Consider the following 17,605-nt stretch of genomic DNA (forward strand, 5'->3'; position numbering starts at 1 on the left):
TTGCTCAAAATGGGTCTTAGCTTGTTTCTGGAATAGTTTTCAGCTCAAGTCGTACCAACTTTAAGCCTACCAACCTCACCAACCAAAGATCGTCTTGTAGAAGACGGAATAGAACAATGAGGGGAAAAAACCAATAAAAAAAAGACATAACACCTCCCAAAGTCCGTCAACCATCCCGCTTTGCTATCCCGATCCGGCGCTATCAAAATGTACACTCTCCTAGCACACCCATGTCCTTAAAAACGCTCATGCTGCAAAGAAAAACACAATATAAAAAAAGTAAACGATAACAGCTTGTTTGAATGGACTAGAAGGGCATATATACCGAGTTCCGAACACATGGCCTAAAAGCCAACCAGACGCCCCTGGATATGGGTATGATGGTGATAAAAGATTATAGAAAAAAAAAAAAAAAAGAACGCTCCCGAATTTTCTTGGGTATCTGTACCTGAAACCAATAAAGATATTACCCAGGCAGTAATTTAAATGGCCCGACACGGGCCTTTGTAGATTCGGGATAAGACTAGCTGTCCACGCGTGCTTTCCATCATAGGTCTGACTGTAGGCTGTAATGCTAGTTGAGCCCAGAAAACGGACGGGAGGGATGAGTCCAAGTCAAACAGGGATTAAATGCGCAAACCATCGTGTTCCTTGTCTGATATTCTTGGGTGTGTTCATGAAAAGAAAAAGTGGAAGACCACTCAGGCCAACCGATCAAATAATAGTTGGTGAATGGCGGCCAACGCACTAAGGGTCGTCGTAGTCGTCGTCGCTCTAACCGAAAATCCCCAAGGAGCCGTGGCCGAGTATGATGGAAAAGTTATGTCAATAGAATATCCTACTCCTCGCAAATTGAAGTCATCTCCATGCCGCTGCCGCCGTACCCGCTGCCACCCTCCAGAAGAGGCTGGCTCTGCGGTGGCATAGAGCCTTGAGAAGCACCGACGGTGGGGGTTACGCCGGCGCTTGATCCTGCGTCCGCGGCGTCCGAGGCTGACGCGGCTACAGCTTGATTCGAAGACGGAGAGTTGTTTGCCGCGTTTCCATCCGATGAAAATTCACGTTGAAGCGGCGACTGATGTGACGGAGAATTCGACTTCCTACTGTTCGAGTCTTCCTTGGTTCCGCCTCCTCTGGATGACGTCCGAGGTGATACTCGTCCGACCTGCACAATGGGCACACCGTTAGTTATATGATTTGATCCGGGGCCTCAAAGGTGGAAAAAAAAATTATCAACCCAACGCCTTTAGAGAACCACTGCCACTTACCTGTTTGGCCCATCTAAGGCCGCAGCTGTTACATAGATCACGTTGCCCGCTCGGCCCCCTGCGCCACTCTGGCGTGCTCCGAGTGTGACAGTTGGCGCAGTCACGCACCAACCCGGCGCTTCTCCGTCGTTTCCGCTTCTTCTTGTTGGAGAGCAGCTGACCCAACTCCTCGGCCAACAATCGGTTGTCCTTCTCCATCTGGCGCAGTTCGTACTGCCAGCTTGTGCAGCGCGTCGGCCCCAGCTCAACGAAGATATTGTCATCAGGTTTGGGGTAGTTGAGAGGCAGTCCCGTAGCTGCCTGATCGCTGGTTGTGGTAGAGCTCTCTTGGCCCTTGCTTGGTGTTGCGGATGTTCTGTCCTTGGACACAGTACTTGAGAGGGCATCTGTGGACACCGATCTGTCTGCCGGGGTCACACTTCCTTCGGCAGCCACGCCCGGCTCGGAATTGGCCGCGCTCTGCTGAGATTTTCTGCCACTAGTCGCCGAGGCACTCGACCTCGAAGACGCCTTCACCAACTTCGTCTGTGCCAGGATGAAGGTAGGTTTTTGGCCTACAGGTGTGTCACCAGGGTATAGAGTCGTGCTCGCCTGCAAGACCTGGCCCCTGCGATTCTGTACCTCGTGTTTGCACGTCACAATCTTGCCCTTACGCGCTTTCTCTATTGTGCGCCCGAACTCTGCCCTTGACTCTTTCCGCATGAGATCTTGTATGCTCGTGCCCACGAGATCTTGAGGTTGCAAGTCGAGCAGAGACCGGACATGAGATGATACAAACAGGAACATTCCCGATACGGATAGCTTGGTCCACAGTTCGCTATCACCAATGCCGCCGTTCGCCTCCACATCTTTCTTGCTCAGGTGATAGACGGGTCGCTGGCGTCCAACCAGAATGATGAACTTCCGGCCTTTGCCGGGCTCAACACATAGGGTGCCGTGGCTCTCGAACCACGTGTATCCTGCCTTTTTTCGAGAGATACGATAGACTGTGTTGACGATCGGATTCGTCGTTGTTGCATCCTTGAGCTCCCTCATAACAGGTATGAGATCTGACGGATGGCATATTGACATGAGTCCAGTACCCTGCGTATTGGGTCCCACGAGCTCAGCCGCGTCGTACCCAAGTACCTTCTTGCACGATGGTGACAGGTAAAGAAAGGTTCCCTTCAGCGACAAAACGTGTACGACATCGTCCGAATTTTCGAGAAGCATCTTGTCCCAGGATTGGCGGTGCCAGTCAGAGGCCAGGCCTTGGGGCTTAGCCTGCCGCAGCAGTCCCGAGACGTCGTCGGCTGATAGTGTTTGACTGCTGTCTTGCTCCGGCGCTAAAGTTGCATCGGCTCCCGGAGGCGGACCAGTCCATATGTATTGGCCCATATCCATATGCCTGTAGTTGATCTGCATCTGCCCGCCAAACTCTTGCTGAGCGATAGCATCTGGACACTCTACAACGTCGATTTGGAAACCTATATAATAACGGAGCTCCTGTTCCTCCCACGGGATGGGAATCATGGTGAGCAGGTTGAGGAACGGCTTGCCACCTTTGCGGTAGTTGATCAGACTCTGCTGGATCTCCTTGCGTTCAGCAATGGCCTTTTTGAGGCTGAAGACTGCGTCATCCGCGACAAACTCCCTCTTCACCCCTGCCTCCACCTGACCATCTGGAGCTTGTAGAAAACGGCAGTTTTTGCCAATGATTTCATGCTCGCTGTAGCCTGTTAGGTTCTGGAAGTTGCTCGAGACATAAATGATAGGGCAGTCAGGCAAGTTAATGTCAGAAACCACAAAGGCGCATGACATGTCGACGGCCCCGAGGTTGATTTGAGGGTTTTTTCTAGTCGCAACCATGTACAACGCCCTAACCATGTCGAATCCTGTCTTTGAGTATATGCTCTTGGTTTTTGGAACCCCACCGGATGGCGTCGTTGAAGGCCCTATATTCGCCGGCGGAGTTGAAAGTGCTGTGGCGTCTCTGGCCGAAGACAAATCGGAAGCTCCGTGTGGCCCAGCGGGCACCTGTGGTGTGTTTTTGATCGGCATGGGTGCCGCTGGGCCCTGCATGTTAATAGCTGCTTGCATATGGGCTCCATCCGGGGCCGGCCCAGTGTTTGAATTAAAATTCTGCCCAGAGTTGAGCATATCCGAGTCGTCGTCCTGCGTGTTCATCATTCTTCTTGTGTCATTGGTGGTTGGAAGGGTGTCTGGCAGCATGTTCATACCAAATCCATCGGAGCCCATGTTATCCATTGAAACCGTATTGTTCATGTACTGATCTCCGAGTTGCCCTGATGAGAACATCGGGCCCATACTTGTCGGGCTCGTTGTCACGGGGTTCATATTCAAGGACGAGAAAGCAACCATGTTTCCGAGCATCTCGGGCGACAGGGTCGAGAAATCGTTCGAGTCAGACATGCCCATCATACCCATGTTGGTGTTTCCTTGATCATATTGACCAGTAGCTGAGTTTGACAGTCCCATGTTGCCCATGGCCGAGTTTCCCATGTTGAAGCCATTTCCCATCGGGTTTTCTTGTAGGGAGTTCATATTTCCAAAATGATAGTTGAAGGCATCATTGTTGTTGCCAAATTCCAACATCGAAAGCCGCCGCCCATCGTACTCTAAAGCTTGTGGAGAATACGGATGAGTAATGCTCCGTCGCCTTTGAAGTTCGTGAGTATTTTCACGAATGATATCGTCAAAAGAGTCCCCATCCAACATCGGAGAGTCGGCTATGGCAGACATGGGGTCGTCTTGGCCCATCTGCGACCTGCCCCCAATGACCGCCGTCTGTTGTTGTCCGGCATTCTGATATTGCTGTCGCTGATGCTGCTGTTGACGATGCTGCTGCTGTTGCTGTTGTTGTTGTTGATGGTGCCGTTGCTGTCGCTGTTGGCGCTGCTGCTGCTGGTTGGCGAGTTGTTGGCGCTGCAGCTGCTCAGCGGTGAGCTGCGTACCGTAATAATTGTTGTTCATGTCGCAGTTATGGCTTGGTCGAGGATCTCCACGTATGGCTCAGAGCCTAGTGACTGGTCGACTTCACCAGGTTGGGGGAGCGGCATGTACCGCAATATGATATGACCCCGGCGATCCGTCTTTCGCCCCCCAATAACCGTAAGTTGTTCCAGTAGGCTCAGACGAGAACCCTGACTCTGTAAGAATATCTCATCCGATGAAGTGGGTACCCGGCGGCGGGCTTGCTTGCCCATAGGTCGCGCATCCAAAGACTCCCGCCAAATCAAACTCTCCCAGATCGGGCTCGATAGATGATGTGTGTATGGTGGTATTTGTCGCTTGGCGGGGAGTGACCAGGTTCGAGGGAGGGTCGCGATTCGTCGCAGGGATCAATGTTGCACCAAGTTGCAAATTCGCAATGTGAGTCTGGAAAGTAGAAAATGGGAGACGGACGTCAACACCGATACCTTCTACCGCCGAGCCTGTTACTGGCGGGTTTGCTTGCTGGCCGAGGTGGCAAAGCGTCGTGGTTGATGGGTGATTGATGGATGGATACCTGGGATGGGGATAGTTTGCTTACCTATAAAGAGTAAAGCGCACTCTTTCCCTTGAACCCCCCGCCGGGCGGTGAACCTGCGCAGTTTGCGATTGTCGATGACAAACAATTCCGTGTTCGGCGGGCGTCGATTGGAATACCAATTTCGTGGGTCCGGATAAGGAAAAATCCTTTGGGTCGAGTCGAGAGTGAAAATGAAGTTGTTGCGTCACTGGGTTGCATAGAATGCGGCGCTGTCGGTTATTGGTGAGGTCGGCGCAGACCCGTCAAATGTGCTAAAGGGCACGGGAAACGGACAGTTTTGTTGTATGTATTTCTTCGGTCGATCAGGGCGGAGGTACGGCAGAACCGAGTAGAACAAGCGGCAAAAAAAATATATATATATATATATATATATAATAAGAATAAGAATAAAAAACGACCATGTATTCACTCCTGACTATGTGGCGTTTTGGGTTGGGCAAATAAGGCTCCAGACTTGAAAAATAATGTCTGCCAGAATTTTTATCGTAAAACTCGCTAAGGGGCAATTCGTGTCAGGGTCGATCGGAAGAAAAGAAATATTCGAGTGCCGAACTCGTCGTCATGGATTTTTTGTCCTCAATTTTGATGCTTTTAGCTTCTACCCCTTCCTTGCGTCTATCAATGCTAAATTGCCGTAGGTATGGTAATTAGGTCGGTAGCTAAGGTAAAGTAAGGTACTTAGTTGGTTTACTCCTCCTGCGCTACGGGGCATGCCATATCGAACACGGGAATGATTGCTGGGAACTTGGGAAGCAGCAGGACCCCACCCTGAGCTTTGGGTTTCACCCCACCTGTACGTGTCCATACTTCCCCAACTTCGGGACCAATCAGATCCAAGTGCAGTGACATTACCGCACCTCACACACTGGTTATCGACCACCCACACGCATGTGCCAAATGCAGGCAAGACCATATTGTACTTCTCGGCCGACAAAATATCTCAGCTGGGGGCAGGGTGGGTAAGATGACCGAGACAGCTGCAACGAACCTAGATTACTGCGCAGCCGATGTTTGTATCCATGGCCAGCATAATCCCTGCTTCTGGAGCTAGGAAAGGACGGTTCAACGTGTTTTTACAGACTTTGTCAAAAGGCAATCTTCTCTTGACGCAGTGAATTGAAAACCTCTGATTCATTATTCATTTTTTTTTTCCTGACAATCAAAATTGCGATGCGAGCCCATCCATGTTGTGGGCGACTTTGGGAGCAGCGCCACCCTAGAACCCCTTCTAACTGCCACAAGCTTCAACTCCCTTTATGCCCTGGGGGCTGAAATTAGCTTAAGGATATCCTGGGCCGATGAAACGGCATCTTTCAAATAAACCGTAAACTCCTGTCCTTCTCTCTACATACTCTGTAGCCCCCGCATTCTGCTCATACTCGTCGACAAGTGAGGCTGTTGAGCTGACCCCAGCTCATTTTGCAGCCCATACGCTCTTTGGTAAATAGCTCACGACCCTCCTCGACTCGGAGAGTCTTTCGGTACCCCGAGTATCGGCATACTCCCGAGTACCAACCTTTGTCCTTTCGTCGGAAATACGGCTTGGTACATCTGAAATGAGCCAACGGCTTATAGCAACAAGCAAGATACCCAACTCTTGTGCGTCTACAGGCATGGGCGGTTAGGCTTGATCTGAAGCGGAACCCAATCAAACCTAGTTGTTGAAGTAACGAAGTATGGTTTGCTGGGCCTCGGGCGCAAACTGTTGCAAAAGCTGCGTCGGGTCCATGTTGCTGGCAGTGATAAGCTGCTTGACCGCAGCAACCACCCTGATGGCTGTCTGACCGGTAAGCGTATCAGACTCAAGCCCCTGGGCGGTGTATATGAAAACCTTGTCCGGTTGGCTGATAACAGCGGGATGTTGCCTATGTTGCGGGATCAACCGGGTTAGTTAACATTAAATTGGACTCTTGGGTTCTTTTGTGAGCCTAAAACTTCCAGGAATGTACTCACTTGTCAATCAGTTCAGCAAGGTATGCGTAAACATACGGCGCTGCCTCCTCGTCGTTTGTGACCGGAAGTGTGCCAAGCCACTGAGCGATAATACCGTCTACATTTTGAACGGTTGATGAGTTGAAGTGGAGAATCTTGGCTATCGCAGCACACGCATTTTCAGTAGCGTAAACATTCTCTTCGCTTCGCGGCTCAGGAACTTGTGCAGCCTGGAACAAATACTCCAGAGCGCCACCTAGGAACTGCGCCCAAGCTGCACCACCTTTCTGAGCTGCAACACCTATACCATAGGCTGCTGCTTGCCTGATAGCCGCGTTTTGATCCCGGCAGCCATCCAGCAGGGGTTGGCTGATGTAGTTGGCGTAGTGGATACTGTCAGCTCCGCAGTATTCGAGAACATCGTCCATAATGCAGAGACCCCATTGTCTTTGCGTCGTCTCCGAGGATTTGAGGAAGGATTCATATGTAGGCATAAGGCGTTCCCAATGCCTGAGGAAAGAGGATCCGTGGTACTTGAACACGACATGGAATGCCTTGTTCATGTCGGAAAGCAGCGTCTGATCATCTTCAATGGCCATCAGGATGTCCTCGGCCAGGTCCTCCGCATCCTCCGCTGTCACACCCTCTTTGTCTTCTGCACGTTGGTTAACGCGATCTCTGTAGTCCTCTAACGTCGATTGAACAGAGTCAATGAACTTGGTCATTTGCTCGTCCTTCATGCACTGAGAGCCGACAACTTCCACAGATTCGTAGAAACACTGGTACATCTCGGCAAGGGTGTCGATGGCGGGCTCAGCCGAGAGAACCTCCAGGAGCTTGTCCACGATACCGGCCCAAAGGCCAGCAAGCTCGTTAGAGGTGGGGCCATAGGCCTTCTTGTACGACCCAAGTAGTTGAGGGACCAACTTAGCCGAGATGAACCGCACAGGGTCGTGGAAGAAGAAAGCCAGTCCCGGAATGGCCACCTTCTCCATAATCTCAGGAACATAAGGTGCAAAACCAGCCTCCAAAACCTGCGCATAAACAACAAGCAACTCAATGGCCATGTGCTTGTCGTCCATGGTGCTTGTGCGGATCCCAATCATCTTGCCTTTGACGGGTACCAGCTCCCAACCATCCTCCTGAGATATTTGTTCGACCTGGTCCTCGTCGTCAAGCAGTTGAATGTCGGCCTTGGCTGTTGCAAGCTCCAACAGGGGCGGCATAACGTTGTGAAGGAATGGCAGGAAGTCTTGGCCAAGAACACGGCACATGCGGCCCCAGCAGTGCATAAGGTATTGTGCTTGAGGGTCGTCCGCATCTGTGATGTTGGACTGCACCGTGGCGAGCAGCTGGACCAGAGTTAGCGCGTCGTTTCCGAGCCTCTCACGGCCAACCGCCAGTGCAATCAGAGTAGCGCACTCCATGGCCTTGGCACGCAATAGTCGGAATTCCTTCTCTCCCTCTCGGTTGAGAACGCCGACCAAAAGGGGCATCAAAGTATCGTAATACTTGGAAAAGGCTTGCTCCGCAGCATCTGCAATTGTCGCAATCGTCGACAGGGCCTGCTCCTGTACGTATCGCTTCTCGTTCTGCAGAAGTTGGAAAAGATGCGAGAGGAGGTCGTCTAGATAAGGCTCCAAGATACTCTTCTCTGCCTCTTCACAGAAGTTGACGAGGGCAGCAGCGGCGTGTGACTTGACGCGCGGCTCGGGAGAGATAAGCACCGGGATGATGGCCTTCATAACTACCTCATGGTGCTCCTTCTGCATGGTCGGCGCAAAATCCGTGCTCATCTGGCCGAGGGCGTTGCACCCAGCCCACCTGACACGAGGGTGTGCGTCTTTGAGAGCTGGCACAACGAGCTCCAAAACCTGGTTGAGCTCACCAATCATAAGATCGCGGCAACCCTCTGATATGGCTGAGATGGCCATAAGAGCAGCATGGCGATCTCTCCAAACAGGTGAAGACATCATGCGAGGCAGCCAGTTGAAGGTCGGGGCGAGGATGGTTTGGCCTCCCAATTTGTTGGCTAACCTATCCATACATTGCTCTCCTGCCACATGGTTGAGGTCGGATTCATCCTGGTCAAGCTAAAGACGAGAAATCGGTCAGATTCACAAAAGCCCCTTTGGCGCAGTGAAGGGTTTCCACGTACCTCTTCTGACGCAAGCCACTCTGCAGCGTCATCGTCATCCTCGCCCAAGTCGGTCATCAGACTCAGACACTGTGTAATCATATCATTCGTATAGTTGGGGTCCCTCTTGCACATGGAAGGGGCGTAGTCAGCAAAGGTCGCCATGAGTTCCAAGGCATTCTGGCGGCAAATGTCGTCGAGTTCCTTGTCTTGGATGACCGAAATGCTGAATTGAACTAAGTGGTTGAATTGTTGGCGGAACATCTTGGGTGAGATCTCGGCTAGATCGATGAGGGCTGTCAAAGCCTTGCTGAGATCGTCGGATTCTTGTGATTCTTTGATAGGTGGCAAAATGTTCAATACTTCAGGAAGGAGGCCGAAATATTTGGTCTGGTTCTTCTTCGTCATTCCCCTAAAGAAAGCGGCAAAGGCCTCCATTGCTGCCAGGCGAACCTAAAGCGATGTATAGTCAGATTTTGCAGTGCAACCTCGGAAGAAGCATGGTTTGAGGTGACCTACAGCGACTGTGTCATCTTTGAATGCCGTGGAGAAGGCCTGGGCAACGCTTTCCTCATGCTGCTTCTCAATGATTCCAGGCGTTGTTGCGAAAACTCTGAATGAAATCTCTCTCTTTCCAGCATCAGGTGCCATGCTGAGCTGGAAGAGCGCTGCCAAAAGGTCTGGCCATGAAATGCCTGTAGATACGGTAAAAGTCAGTACGCAGCCAGACTGAGAATGGCTTTGTTGTACGCACCATTATCGCTGCATTGCCGGGCAACCTCTGCAACAGCATCACTGATTTTGTTGCGCACGCCGCGGTCCGTCTCCGAAGCCAAAGTCTGAAGGAGTTTCTGTCGGATTACTTCGGCCTGGTCCTTGGCCAGCGAGATGTACGTGTCTACGCTTTCGCCCTTGTCATTTTTGCGCGTTTTTCCTGCAATCCTCCGGAAGATCACAGCGGATGAAGACCGTATCTGCCCAGCCATTTGTCAAAAACTGCCGAATCTATTTTGACCACGTCGGGTATGGAATGCGGCGCGACGCATTGCCAGCGGTCTAGGCCACTTACAGTAGTGGTATTGGCCTGTGCACCTATCAACTCGACAAGACCCATGAGCAGCACCTCAGGTCTTGTCACAGTCCAGTTGTTCTGGAGGTGGTCCTCCGCCTGCGATCGAACGGCATTGTCGGGGGACTGCAGAGCCTCCAGAAGTTGGCCAAGCTCGGCCGTGACCTCGGCGGGGAGGAGCGACATGATGCGCCGCTGATCGTCCGATCGAGTAGGCTATTCGGCACCAATATAAAAAGAAATATGTGTACGCAATCGAGCGAAGTTGCCTGATGTAGGAGGCTGGAGGTCAGCCTTGAGAAGTTTGAGGTGGTAACTTTTTGTGGTGATTTTTTGTTATGTGGACGACCAAAGAGCAGCTAAGCAGTAGTGTAAAGCCAGAGATTGTCTACGCGTTCAAGCTGAGAAGGAGCAGGAAACGCAATAAACAGGGTGGACAAAAGGCAGTGTGAATGGCCAGCAAGGAATTGTGTGCCGCAGAATTGTTCGACTCACCGATGAGTGTGTTATGCCAGCAAAGGGCGCGTCGCTTGCATGCTCGCCGTGATTTGATTGTTTTCGTCAAAGAGACAGCGGGGTTCTCGAGGGGTTGTGGAGGAACATTTGAGCGCCCATAAAAAAAAAAAAAATAGTATCCCACTTTGTCCTACAAAAACGGGTGGATCCACAATCGCACACCAAAACATACTTGGACAGGGGGCATAGAGAAAGGGAGGGGGATTGGATTGACTCAAGTGGGTTTAAGGGTTTTTCTCCCTGTGCTCAGTCACTGTCCAAAAACAAGGTCAAACGACGTACATTAAGGGATGGATAAAAAGGGATGAAGGAATACTATGAGACCCAAGATCGCATATCACGTACCATCTGATTGAGCGTTCGCTAAGATGCCTACAAGTTTCGGGCAGCTGTGAGTCTAGTCTTCATCTCTCGTTGAGCCATATGCTTGTTTATTCTGCATGTCTATCTTGGGCCACAAATAAAACTGAGTAACTATGCAAAGTGTTTTGCTTATGCTAAGCAGCTCTATCTAGTCTTTCCAGCCTATCGAATTCTGGCCCGAAAAGCTAAATACAGCTATCTGGCCTACTTTTAACTTTGCTGTGCGTTGCCATCGCGATTTATGCCTGCATGCTCGTTGCCCTACTACTTGTACTTATATTCATAAATAACTGCGGGGCACTCTGACAGGGGGGCGCGGATGTAAACCGTCGTTGCGGTGGGCGGGCGATGAGCAACGATGACAGCTGCGCGTATCCACATCTATTGTGAACAGCGGGGTAGAGTCGGGTTGGGACAGCTTCGAACTGGCCGGCATCTCGATCACAAGCGCAGACCACCTGGAACATTCGTTTTCATGTCACCGCGTAGTTACATCGCACGGTATCAATACTTTCTTTTGCATTGCATCGTTGAGGGGGCCATCATCCTTAACATCACGAAACCAACAATTCTGCTTTCTAGATCTGTACCTAGCATTGCGAGCAAGCCAAATAATACAGATTCGGATTTGCGCGACACAGCTGGAGTAATCATAGTCGATTTAAACGTAAAACTTCACCCACCACCCCCACGTCATTTGACCAACACCAGTCGTCCAACCACGTCTCTACCGAGAAGCTCTTGTCATGGACAAGGCCGACAATTCTGCCGCTCCTGTGGGTGCGTCAAGCCCAATCCCAATTCCGATCGATCAGCAACAGCGCTCGAACTCGCATCAGGGTAGCATTGGCAATGGTTCTGGCTCACACAGAACCCCGAGTCACATCCCCACGCATCGCCAGAGCTTTGCTGAAAACCTGAGAAACCCGCCTCCTTCGCCCCGGGCACAGAGACACCTGTCTCTCTCACAATCTGCCATACAGGAACTCCTCCTCAAGAACCCCTCCTCCAAACAGCCCAATCCCCTATTTGCGAATCGGGACTGGCGCGATGTAGCCGTCGGAGAGCTTGTTACGCAGGATGACGTCAAGTGGGCGGATCTCGACACGAGCGTCGAGGAGGCTACGATGGTTCGTGAACTACACAACTAAATTCAAACCAACCCAGGATGGGTTATCAACCAAACACAGACAGCTGATAATGATTCTCTCTTTTTTTGGGAAATAGTTACTTCTGAGGAGCTCCCCAGCAAATGTTGTCCTCGTCCGGGAGAAGAGTACAGACAAGACGCCTGTGTCTACCTTTGACTACAATGACCTCAATGCGTACATCCTCGTCGTTGTTGGTCTGGCTCATCCCGAGGATGATGAACAAGTCGCCTTATACGATGAAATAGCCAGAAAGGCTCGAGATAGGGTGGCAATTCCGCTACGCGATATTCAGCCTATCTGTCGCAAAGAAGTTCTCGTCACGTTCCCTGCCGATGAACCCTTAGCCAGGGGCGTCGAGGTGCTGGGAAGCGGTATCCATCGAGTCGTCGTCACCACCGGTGATGGAGGTGTAATTGGTGTTCTGAGTCAACTTAAGGTTTTGGGATTTTTCTGGGAGGAAGGTGTTTCGTTCCCTGAAATCGACAGGTTATATCCAGTACCACTACGCGATCTGAAGCTGGGAACTCACCAAATCATTGCCATCAAGTGAGTGTTCAAAAAATACATGAAACTTTGCCATTGCTTGTCAAGATACCTTCAGGTGCTGACTTTAATCTTTCTGTAGTGCCGACAGGCCTCTTGCTGAGGCCCTGACGCTGATGAACAACGAAGGCCTCACATCCGTTGCTGTCGTTGACAATGGCATGAACGTAGTGGGCAACATTAGTACTGCCGATGTACGACTTCTGACTTCGGCCGCTAGCATGCCCTTGCTAGAGTCAACCTGCATGCACTTCATCAGCGTCATTCTCACCGAGAGGGGTGTGGAAAGGGGCCAAGACTCGTTCCCCGTCTTCTATGTCAACCCGTACTCTACTCTCGCCCATACCGTCGCAAAGCTCACGGCTACTCAAAGTCATCGAATGTGGGTTGTCGAGAGTCCGTCGCCATCTCCAAGCGTGCCTGGCACGCCCCTATTACAACCAGTGTCGTCTGCCTCATCAGGTCAAGTTGCAGGGGCCACATCGACCACGCAAACAGCCACATCTACCGCCTCAGGAACGCCCGCGCTGTCCACGGCGACTTCGACCGGCTCTACTATAGTGATACCCTCGGCCGTCCCGACTAGCACACTTCCGCCGCCGGTAAGCTCGTCGGTGCCGGCCGCGGCGCTACCTGGCGCTCACCTGTCTGGGCGACTTACTGGCGTCATCTCCTTGACCGACATTCTGAACATGTTTGCGAAATCATCGGGACTGCATCCCTCGGACCCGGGCGAGCAGCGTGCCCGTCGAAGACGCAGCTCGAGCGCGAGCATGCGCCCGAGTATGGAAGCGTCTAGACCTAGCGCTGAGTTTATTAGGAGGTTAGGCTGAGAGACATGGGGTGTTCATGCTTACAGGCCGCTCAATAGGAAATATCTGTGCAAAACGAGGCATGATGCTAGATAGAATAATAGGGCTTGGCCGTTTTTACGAATAGTACCGGATCCCTTCTCAGGCCTTCGACCTTGTTTTTTTCAACAGTCTGAGATTTTGTCACGGCTTCAGAACAGAATCGTTTTCTCCAAAACGCATCACAATTTGATATATTCTAACCAATACTTGAAGATCAAATAGTTTGTATTATATCCCGGACCCGAAGCCAGGAATTGGTGACATGCACCGATGAGGAGAAATAAGTGAGAAAATCGGTTCTGCAAAATTTGGCAGTATAGGCCGTCAAAACACCGAAAAGAACCAAGACATGAGATGAACCAAATGCAACCAAGACAACCAAGACCTCCAAATGCCCCATCCGATCCTGCGAGTGCAAATATACAAAAACAACAAATTTGGTCATACAACATATATAGTACATCAAGTGACTCAAGATCACTTTTAACCAAGTATGGGCAAGATTTAAGTCTCGGAGATGCTCCAACTGTGCAACGACAGGGTGGCGGGCATACCTCAATAAAAGTGAGACGCAATAATGTTGCCAGCCTTTTTTCTTTCTCTCTCTCTCTCTCTTTCCTCCGTCTCTCCAGGGGACTCGGCCCCAGTAGTGACTCAAGGAATTTCGCGCAAGTTATCGGCCATTCCGAAAAATCGCCCCTAGTCGACTTCCCAGCTCTGGCAATCATCGGCAGCGGATTCATTGGTGGCGAGTGCAGTTTCTGTCGTTGCCTTGCCGGCGTCCGTGGCCGAGATGCGACTCTCTTGCCACGACTGCGCCGCATCACCCTCTGCATTGTCATCATCATTTACCTCCCAGCAACGGCCGGTAGTGCTGCCCGTGTCGCTGCTGTCCGAGTAATCCCAATGCACGGGGATCTGTTCACCAGACTCGCCGACACCAAATACAAACCCTCGCCACTCGCCACCTGTGATACGCGCTGCGACGTTGAGCATCAGGCTGATCAAATGGCTGGGAGGGGAAAGAAGTATTTCGCATGTCTTGTGAATGATGGCCCCAGGGATTCGGCTGACAGCTTGGAGCCGGGTCGTAGGGCGGCCAAGGGCTCTGAACTTGTTGTGAGGGGAGAAAAGGTTGGCGGCCGATGGGAGAGGGGAGAGTGCTCGGCTGACAGAGATGCTGCTTGTCGTAGGGCGATGTCTAATGCGAGGCCTGCGGCTCAGATCCGTAGAGGCACTGGCAGCGGTTGCCGGTGTGTGTGGTCGCTGAGAGGTATCCTCACAAGAGGATGCATGGGAAATTGAAGTCTCGGATGCGCAATCGCTAGAGACGGAAACAGACTGGTCCTTAAGGCTCGACTCATCCACGCTAGCATCCTCATGAGGAGCCCTCATAGGACTCAGGTCGCCTTCAACAAAGCTCTGCCTCAATGCGGTCATTGGGGGCTCCTTATCTTCCAGCTCCACTCTAGAGGAAACGGGTGGCGGTAACGGGATGTTTTCATGAGGATAGGGAAACGTTCTTGGTGAATTAGGATTAGAAAGTGGTGGTGAAGGAGGGAGCGGGCCCTTGGAAGAATGCCAGCTCTGAAGGCTATGGAAAGAAGCCGAGGAGTCTGTTGGTGAATTCAGTTCCGAATTCTGCTCTTCGGTATACTCGGCCTGTGGCTCTGCCAGCTCACATGTTTCAGTGGGAGGCTTTGATGAAGGCGTCATTAGTGACAGCTGTGGTGGAGCAGTAACGGATCGGCTGGCTTGAAAGCCTAGATGCTGCCGGGTAATCGCAGCCGTTGCATCAACGGCGAGGACCTCGTCTGGTACCTCTGCTTTGGGCTCAATGTTCGTCTTCGACGGGCCTTGCGACAGAGACTCCACCTCCACATTTTCCTGTACAGTCGCTTTCAGGGTCGGCGTCAGAGCGGGCGTTAGAGTCGGCGTGGGAGTTTCCTCCGAGCCTTCCGTTTGGGTGAATGCACTATTCTTCCTCCTTATCTTCTGAATCGCAGGCAAAGTCGGCGTTGTCGCATTTTCAGCTGGCGAGCCGCTTGTCTGCTTGTAAAAGTCACTGCTCCTCTTCCCCATCAGTGCGATCGGTGGTTCGGCCTCAGGCGTAACTGGAGTTGGTGGAAACTGTAATGATGGCTTCCGCTGAACAGGCGTCCAGGGGCGCTTCTTGACCGACTGTTGCGGTCGTTCTGGCAGTTCAACCGTAAACGCTCGTTGAAACGGACATGGTGTTTTCTCAAACTGCAAAATTTTCTCAAAAACATCGCGGAGAGCCTGGGCCTTTTCGACATCGACGGCGATCTCGATGCGCCAGTACTGCGGACGTCTTATCTGAAGCACAAATTTACTCGAGCATTCGTCGATACACCAACACTGGCTTTTGGGTAGGATTGGCTGTAGCGCGGAGCCGCAGTTGAGGAAGGCAACTGAGCCAGGAGCACGATATATTCTAAATGGACCTATGCGCGTGAAAATTGCCATCAAAGGTCAGCACAGAGCACATGCAACGAATTTTCTAGATGTCGATAAGGAGCAGACTTACCGACGGCAATTGTCCGCTCCAACTGGGAAGACCAAGACAAAGAACCCGGTTCAACCTCTATTGGAGACGATACCTTCCGACCTAGGCTATCAAAAACGCGAGGTCCGGCTGTGAAGGCTATTATTTTGACAGAGGGATGGCTATAGAGTGTCTCGATGCCTCCGGGTTGTGGAGCTGAGGGCGCTACATCGGGCCGGGAGGCCTGCGAGTGAACCGGTGCTGTAACAATGCGTCGAGGAGCGGCGTTTACCGTACCGGGAGGTTTTGCGATGTTCATCTTGGGGATGGTGTCGTCGCGTCGTGCTTCGTCAATGGTGGCTTCTCTCTCCATTGTATAGGTTTTGTTGGCCGAATCTTTCGCGATCCTCGGGTTCGTAACTTGTCCCGAAGGAAATTTTGTCCCTGCAGATAGCCACGAACACGGCTTTGTCTTGGCGAGCGGTTAATCTGACATCAGACGACTGATTCTCTGAAGAAAGTCAGTGTGGTAATGATTGTTCAGATGATGATATGGTAAATATTTCTCTCGCTGTGGCTGAATCAGATCCTCGAAGATCTGTCTGTAATGCCAACCATCAGAGATAGAAGATTGGTCAATCTGACCAGGTAAGCAGAGCCGTTCAAAAACATGCACCCCGCAAAGGTTAAGGCGCTTCTCTAGCAATAGAATTACTCTAAAGGCGACGGGTAAAATCAAAAGTAAAATCACGGAGAGCCGATAGACCAAGAAGCAATCTGGATGAAAACCTCACGTTGGGGCAGTCGCGCGGGACACACAGCTGAACCTGGTCTGGGTCTGGACTAGGGACCTTAGACTACCCAAAGTAGGGAGGTTCAGGACGGAACGGACTGGGGGTTTGCGGCGCCAACCCCTGTCGACCGATTCATTACTGGTCGCTTGTCAAATGATCAACGCCTCAGTCCGCGCGTTAGCTTTTTTTGGCGGTTCGAGACTTGCTTGTACCTCCGTATCCCAACCCAACACAGATTCTGGAGTTAACTGTTTCGGATTACTGCTATTGAACCTGGAAGAGAGGAATGATGTCCATTGATTTATTGCTGGTTGTTTGGTCCTTCAAAATATGGTTACACCGTCGGGACTTCTATGCATTTAGGTCTAAGTTAGGTATTTAACACCATTTGATGATCAAGTTGCATCTCACTGAATAGTGTAGTACCCATGTCAAATAACGGTTGTACCCAAGGTACCTCCCTACCTTCCATTTACCATATTGCTACCTTGTGGTTGCAATAGTCATCATAGTCATCCAGCCGGCCTGGCGCTTGACGGTTGCACAGCCTGCACATAATATTCGGACAGGTAGAGAGGGACTCAACCCCAGACGGAATGGTATTGTATGGTCGACGTCCCTGCATTATGACTGCAAGCACTCTATTAGCATGCATGTAGCTCAGTAGGCTAACTTCGGAGACGTTAGTGTACCCGCTTCGATGTGCAGTCGCAATCAAACCATCTCGAGGTTACGAAGCAGTAAAGATGCCTGGCGCACGTGACGGCCCGAGCGCAAGCTACCATGAATTACTACTCTGTACTAGCGTGACCCCACCGAGCCAATTACCTAAAATGTACTGGGGTCTAGCTCAATGAGTTCCCTGACATCATCAATCGGTTCGCTCGGCTGTCGGACCAGGAATGAGGGAAGTCTTGGCCAAGCCTCCATCTACTTCGTA

The 17,605-nt window shown here is 51.4% G+C and overlaps 4 protein-coding genes across 4 annotated transcripts; 1 reads left to right on the forward strand and 3 right to left on the reverse strand.

Moving 5' to 3' along the window:
• Positions 1-434: 434 nt before the first annotated feature.
• On the reverse strand, positions 435-4,241 carry PgNI_00484 (uncharacterized protein; the record flags this gene model as incomplete). The annotated part of the gene is made up of 2 exons (XM_031120564.1): positions 435-1,165; positions 1,269-4,241. 2 exons carry the CDS (start codon positions 4,239-4,241, stop codon positions 839-841), a joined length of 3,300 nt encoding a protein of 1,099 aa, XP_030986611.1. The 3' UTR covers positions 435-838.
• A 1,625-nt stretch (positions 4,242-5,866) lies between these two features.
• PgNI_00485 (uncharacterized protein) lies at positions 5,867-10,516 on the reverse strand. The gene is made up of 7 exons (XM_031120565.1): positions 10,434-10,516; positions 9,939-10,207; positions 9,624-9,843; positions 9,389-9,564; positions 8,891-9,322; positions 6,754-8,825; positions 5,867-6,665 (listed from the first exon to the last, which is right to left on the reverse strand). The coding sequence occupies exons 2-7, from the start codon at positions 10,122-10,124 to the stop codon at positions 6,455-6,457; spliced, it is 3,297 nt and encodes a 1,098-aa protein (XP_030986610.1). The 5' UTR covers positions 10,125-10,207; positions 10,434-10,516; the 3' UTR covers positions 5,867-6,454.
• Positions 10,517-11,354: 838 nt separating this feature from the next.
• PgNI_00486 (uncharacterized protein) lies at positions 11,355-14,038 on the forward strand. The gene is made up of 3 exons (XM_031120566.1): positions 11,355-11,947; positions 12,045-12,514; positions 12,594-14,038. Exons 1-3 carry the CDS (start codon positions 11,564-11,566, stop codon positions 13,342-13,344), a joined length of 1,605 nt encoding a protein of 534 aa, XP_030986609.1. The 5' UTR covers positions 11,355-11,563; the 3' UTR covers positions 13,345-14,038.
• On the reverse strand, positions 13,897-16,381 carry PgNI_00487 (uncharacterized protein). Its single transcript, XM_031120567.1, has 2 exons — positions 15,914-16,381; positions 13,897-15,830 (listed from the first exon to the last, which is right to left on the reverse strand). Exons 1-2 carry the CDS (start codon positions 16,242-16,244, stop codon positions 14,065-14,067), a joined length of 2,097 nt encoding a protein of 698 aa, XP_030986608.1. The 5' UTR covers positions 16,245-16,381; the 3' UTR covers positions 13,897-14,064.
• Positions 16,382-17,605: the final 1,224 nt, after the last annotated feature.

Source organism: Pyricularia grisea (assembly GCF_004355905.1).
Source record: "Pyricularia grisea strain NI907 chromosome Unknown Pyricularia_grisea_NI907_Scaffold_1, whole genome shotgun sequence".
Taxonomy (NCBI): Eukaryota; Fungi; Ascomycota; class Sordariomycetes; order Magnaporthales; family Pyriculariaceae; genus Pyricularia; species Pyricularia grisea.

Coding starts and splice junctions, on each gene's coding strand:
- PgNI_00485 (XM_031120565.1), bottom strand. CDS start 10,124: ATGTCGCTCCTCCCCGCCGAGGTCACGGCCGAGCTTGGCCAACTTCTG. Junction 9,565..9,623: donor CCGGCAATGCAGCGATAATG/GTGCGTACAACA, acceptor CCGTATCTACAG/GCATTTCATGGCCAGACCTT. Junction 8,826..8,890: donor AGTGGCTTGCGTCAGAAGAG/GTACGTGGAAAC, acceptor TCTCGTCTTTAG/CTTGACCAGGATGAATCCGA.
- PgNI_00486 (XM_031120566.1), top strand. CDS start 11,564: ATGGACAAGGCCGACAATTCTGCCGCTCCTGTGGGTGCGTCAAGCCCA. Junction 11,948..12,044: donor GCGTCGAGGAGGCTACGATG/GTTCGTGAACTA, acceptor TTTGGGAAATAG/TTACTTCTGAGGAGCTCCCC. Junction 12,515..12,593: donor CACCAAATCATTGCCATCAA/GTGAGTGTTCAA, acceptor ATCTTTCTGTAG/TGCCGACAGGCCTCTTGCTG.
- PgNI_00487 (XM_031120567.1), bottom strand. CDS start 16,244: ATGGAGAGAGAAGCCACCATTGACGAAGCACGACGCGACGACACCATC. Junction 15,831..15,913: donor GGAGCGGACAATTGCCGTCG/GTAAGTCTGCTC, acceptor TCACGCGCATAG/GTCCATTTAGAATATATCGT.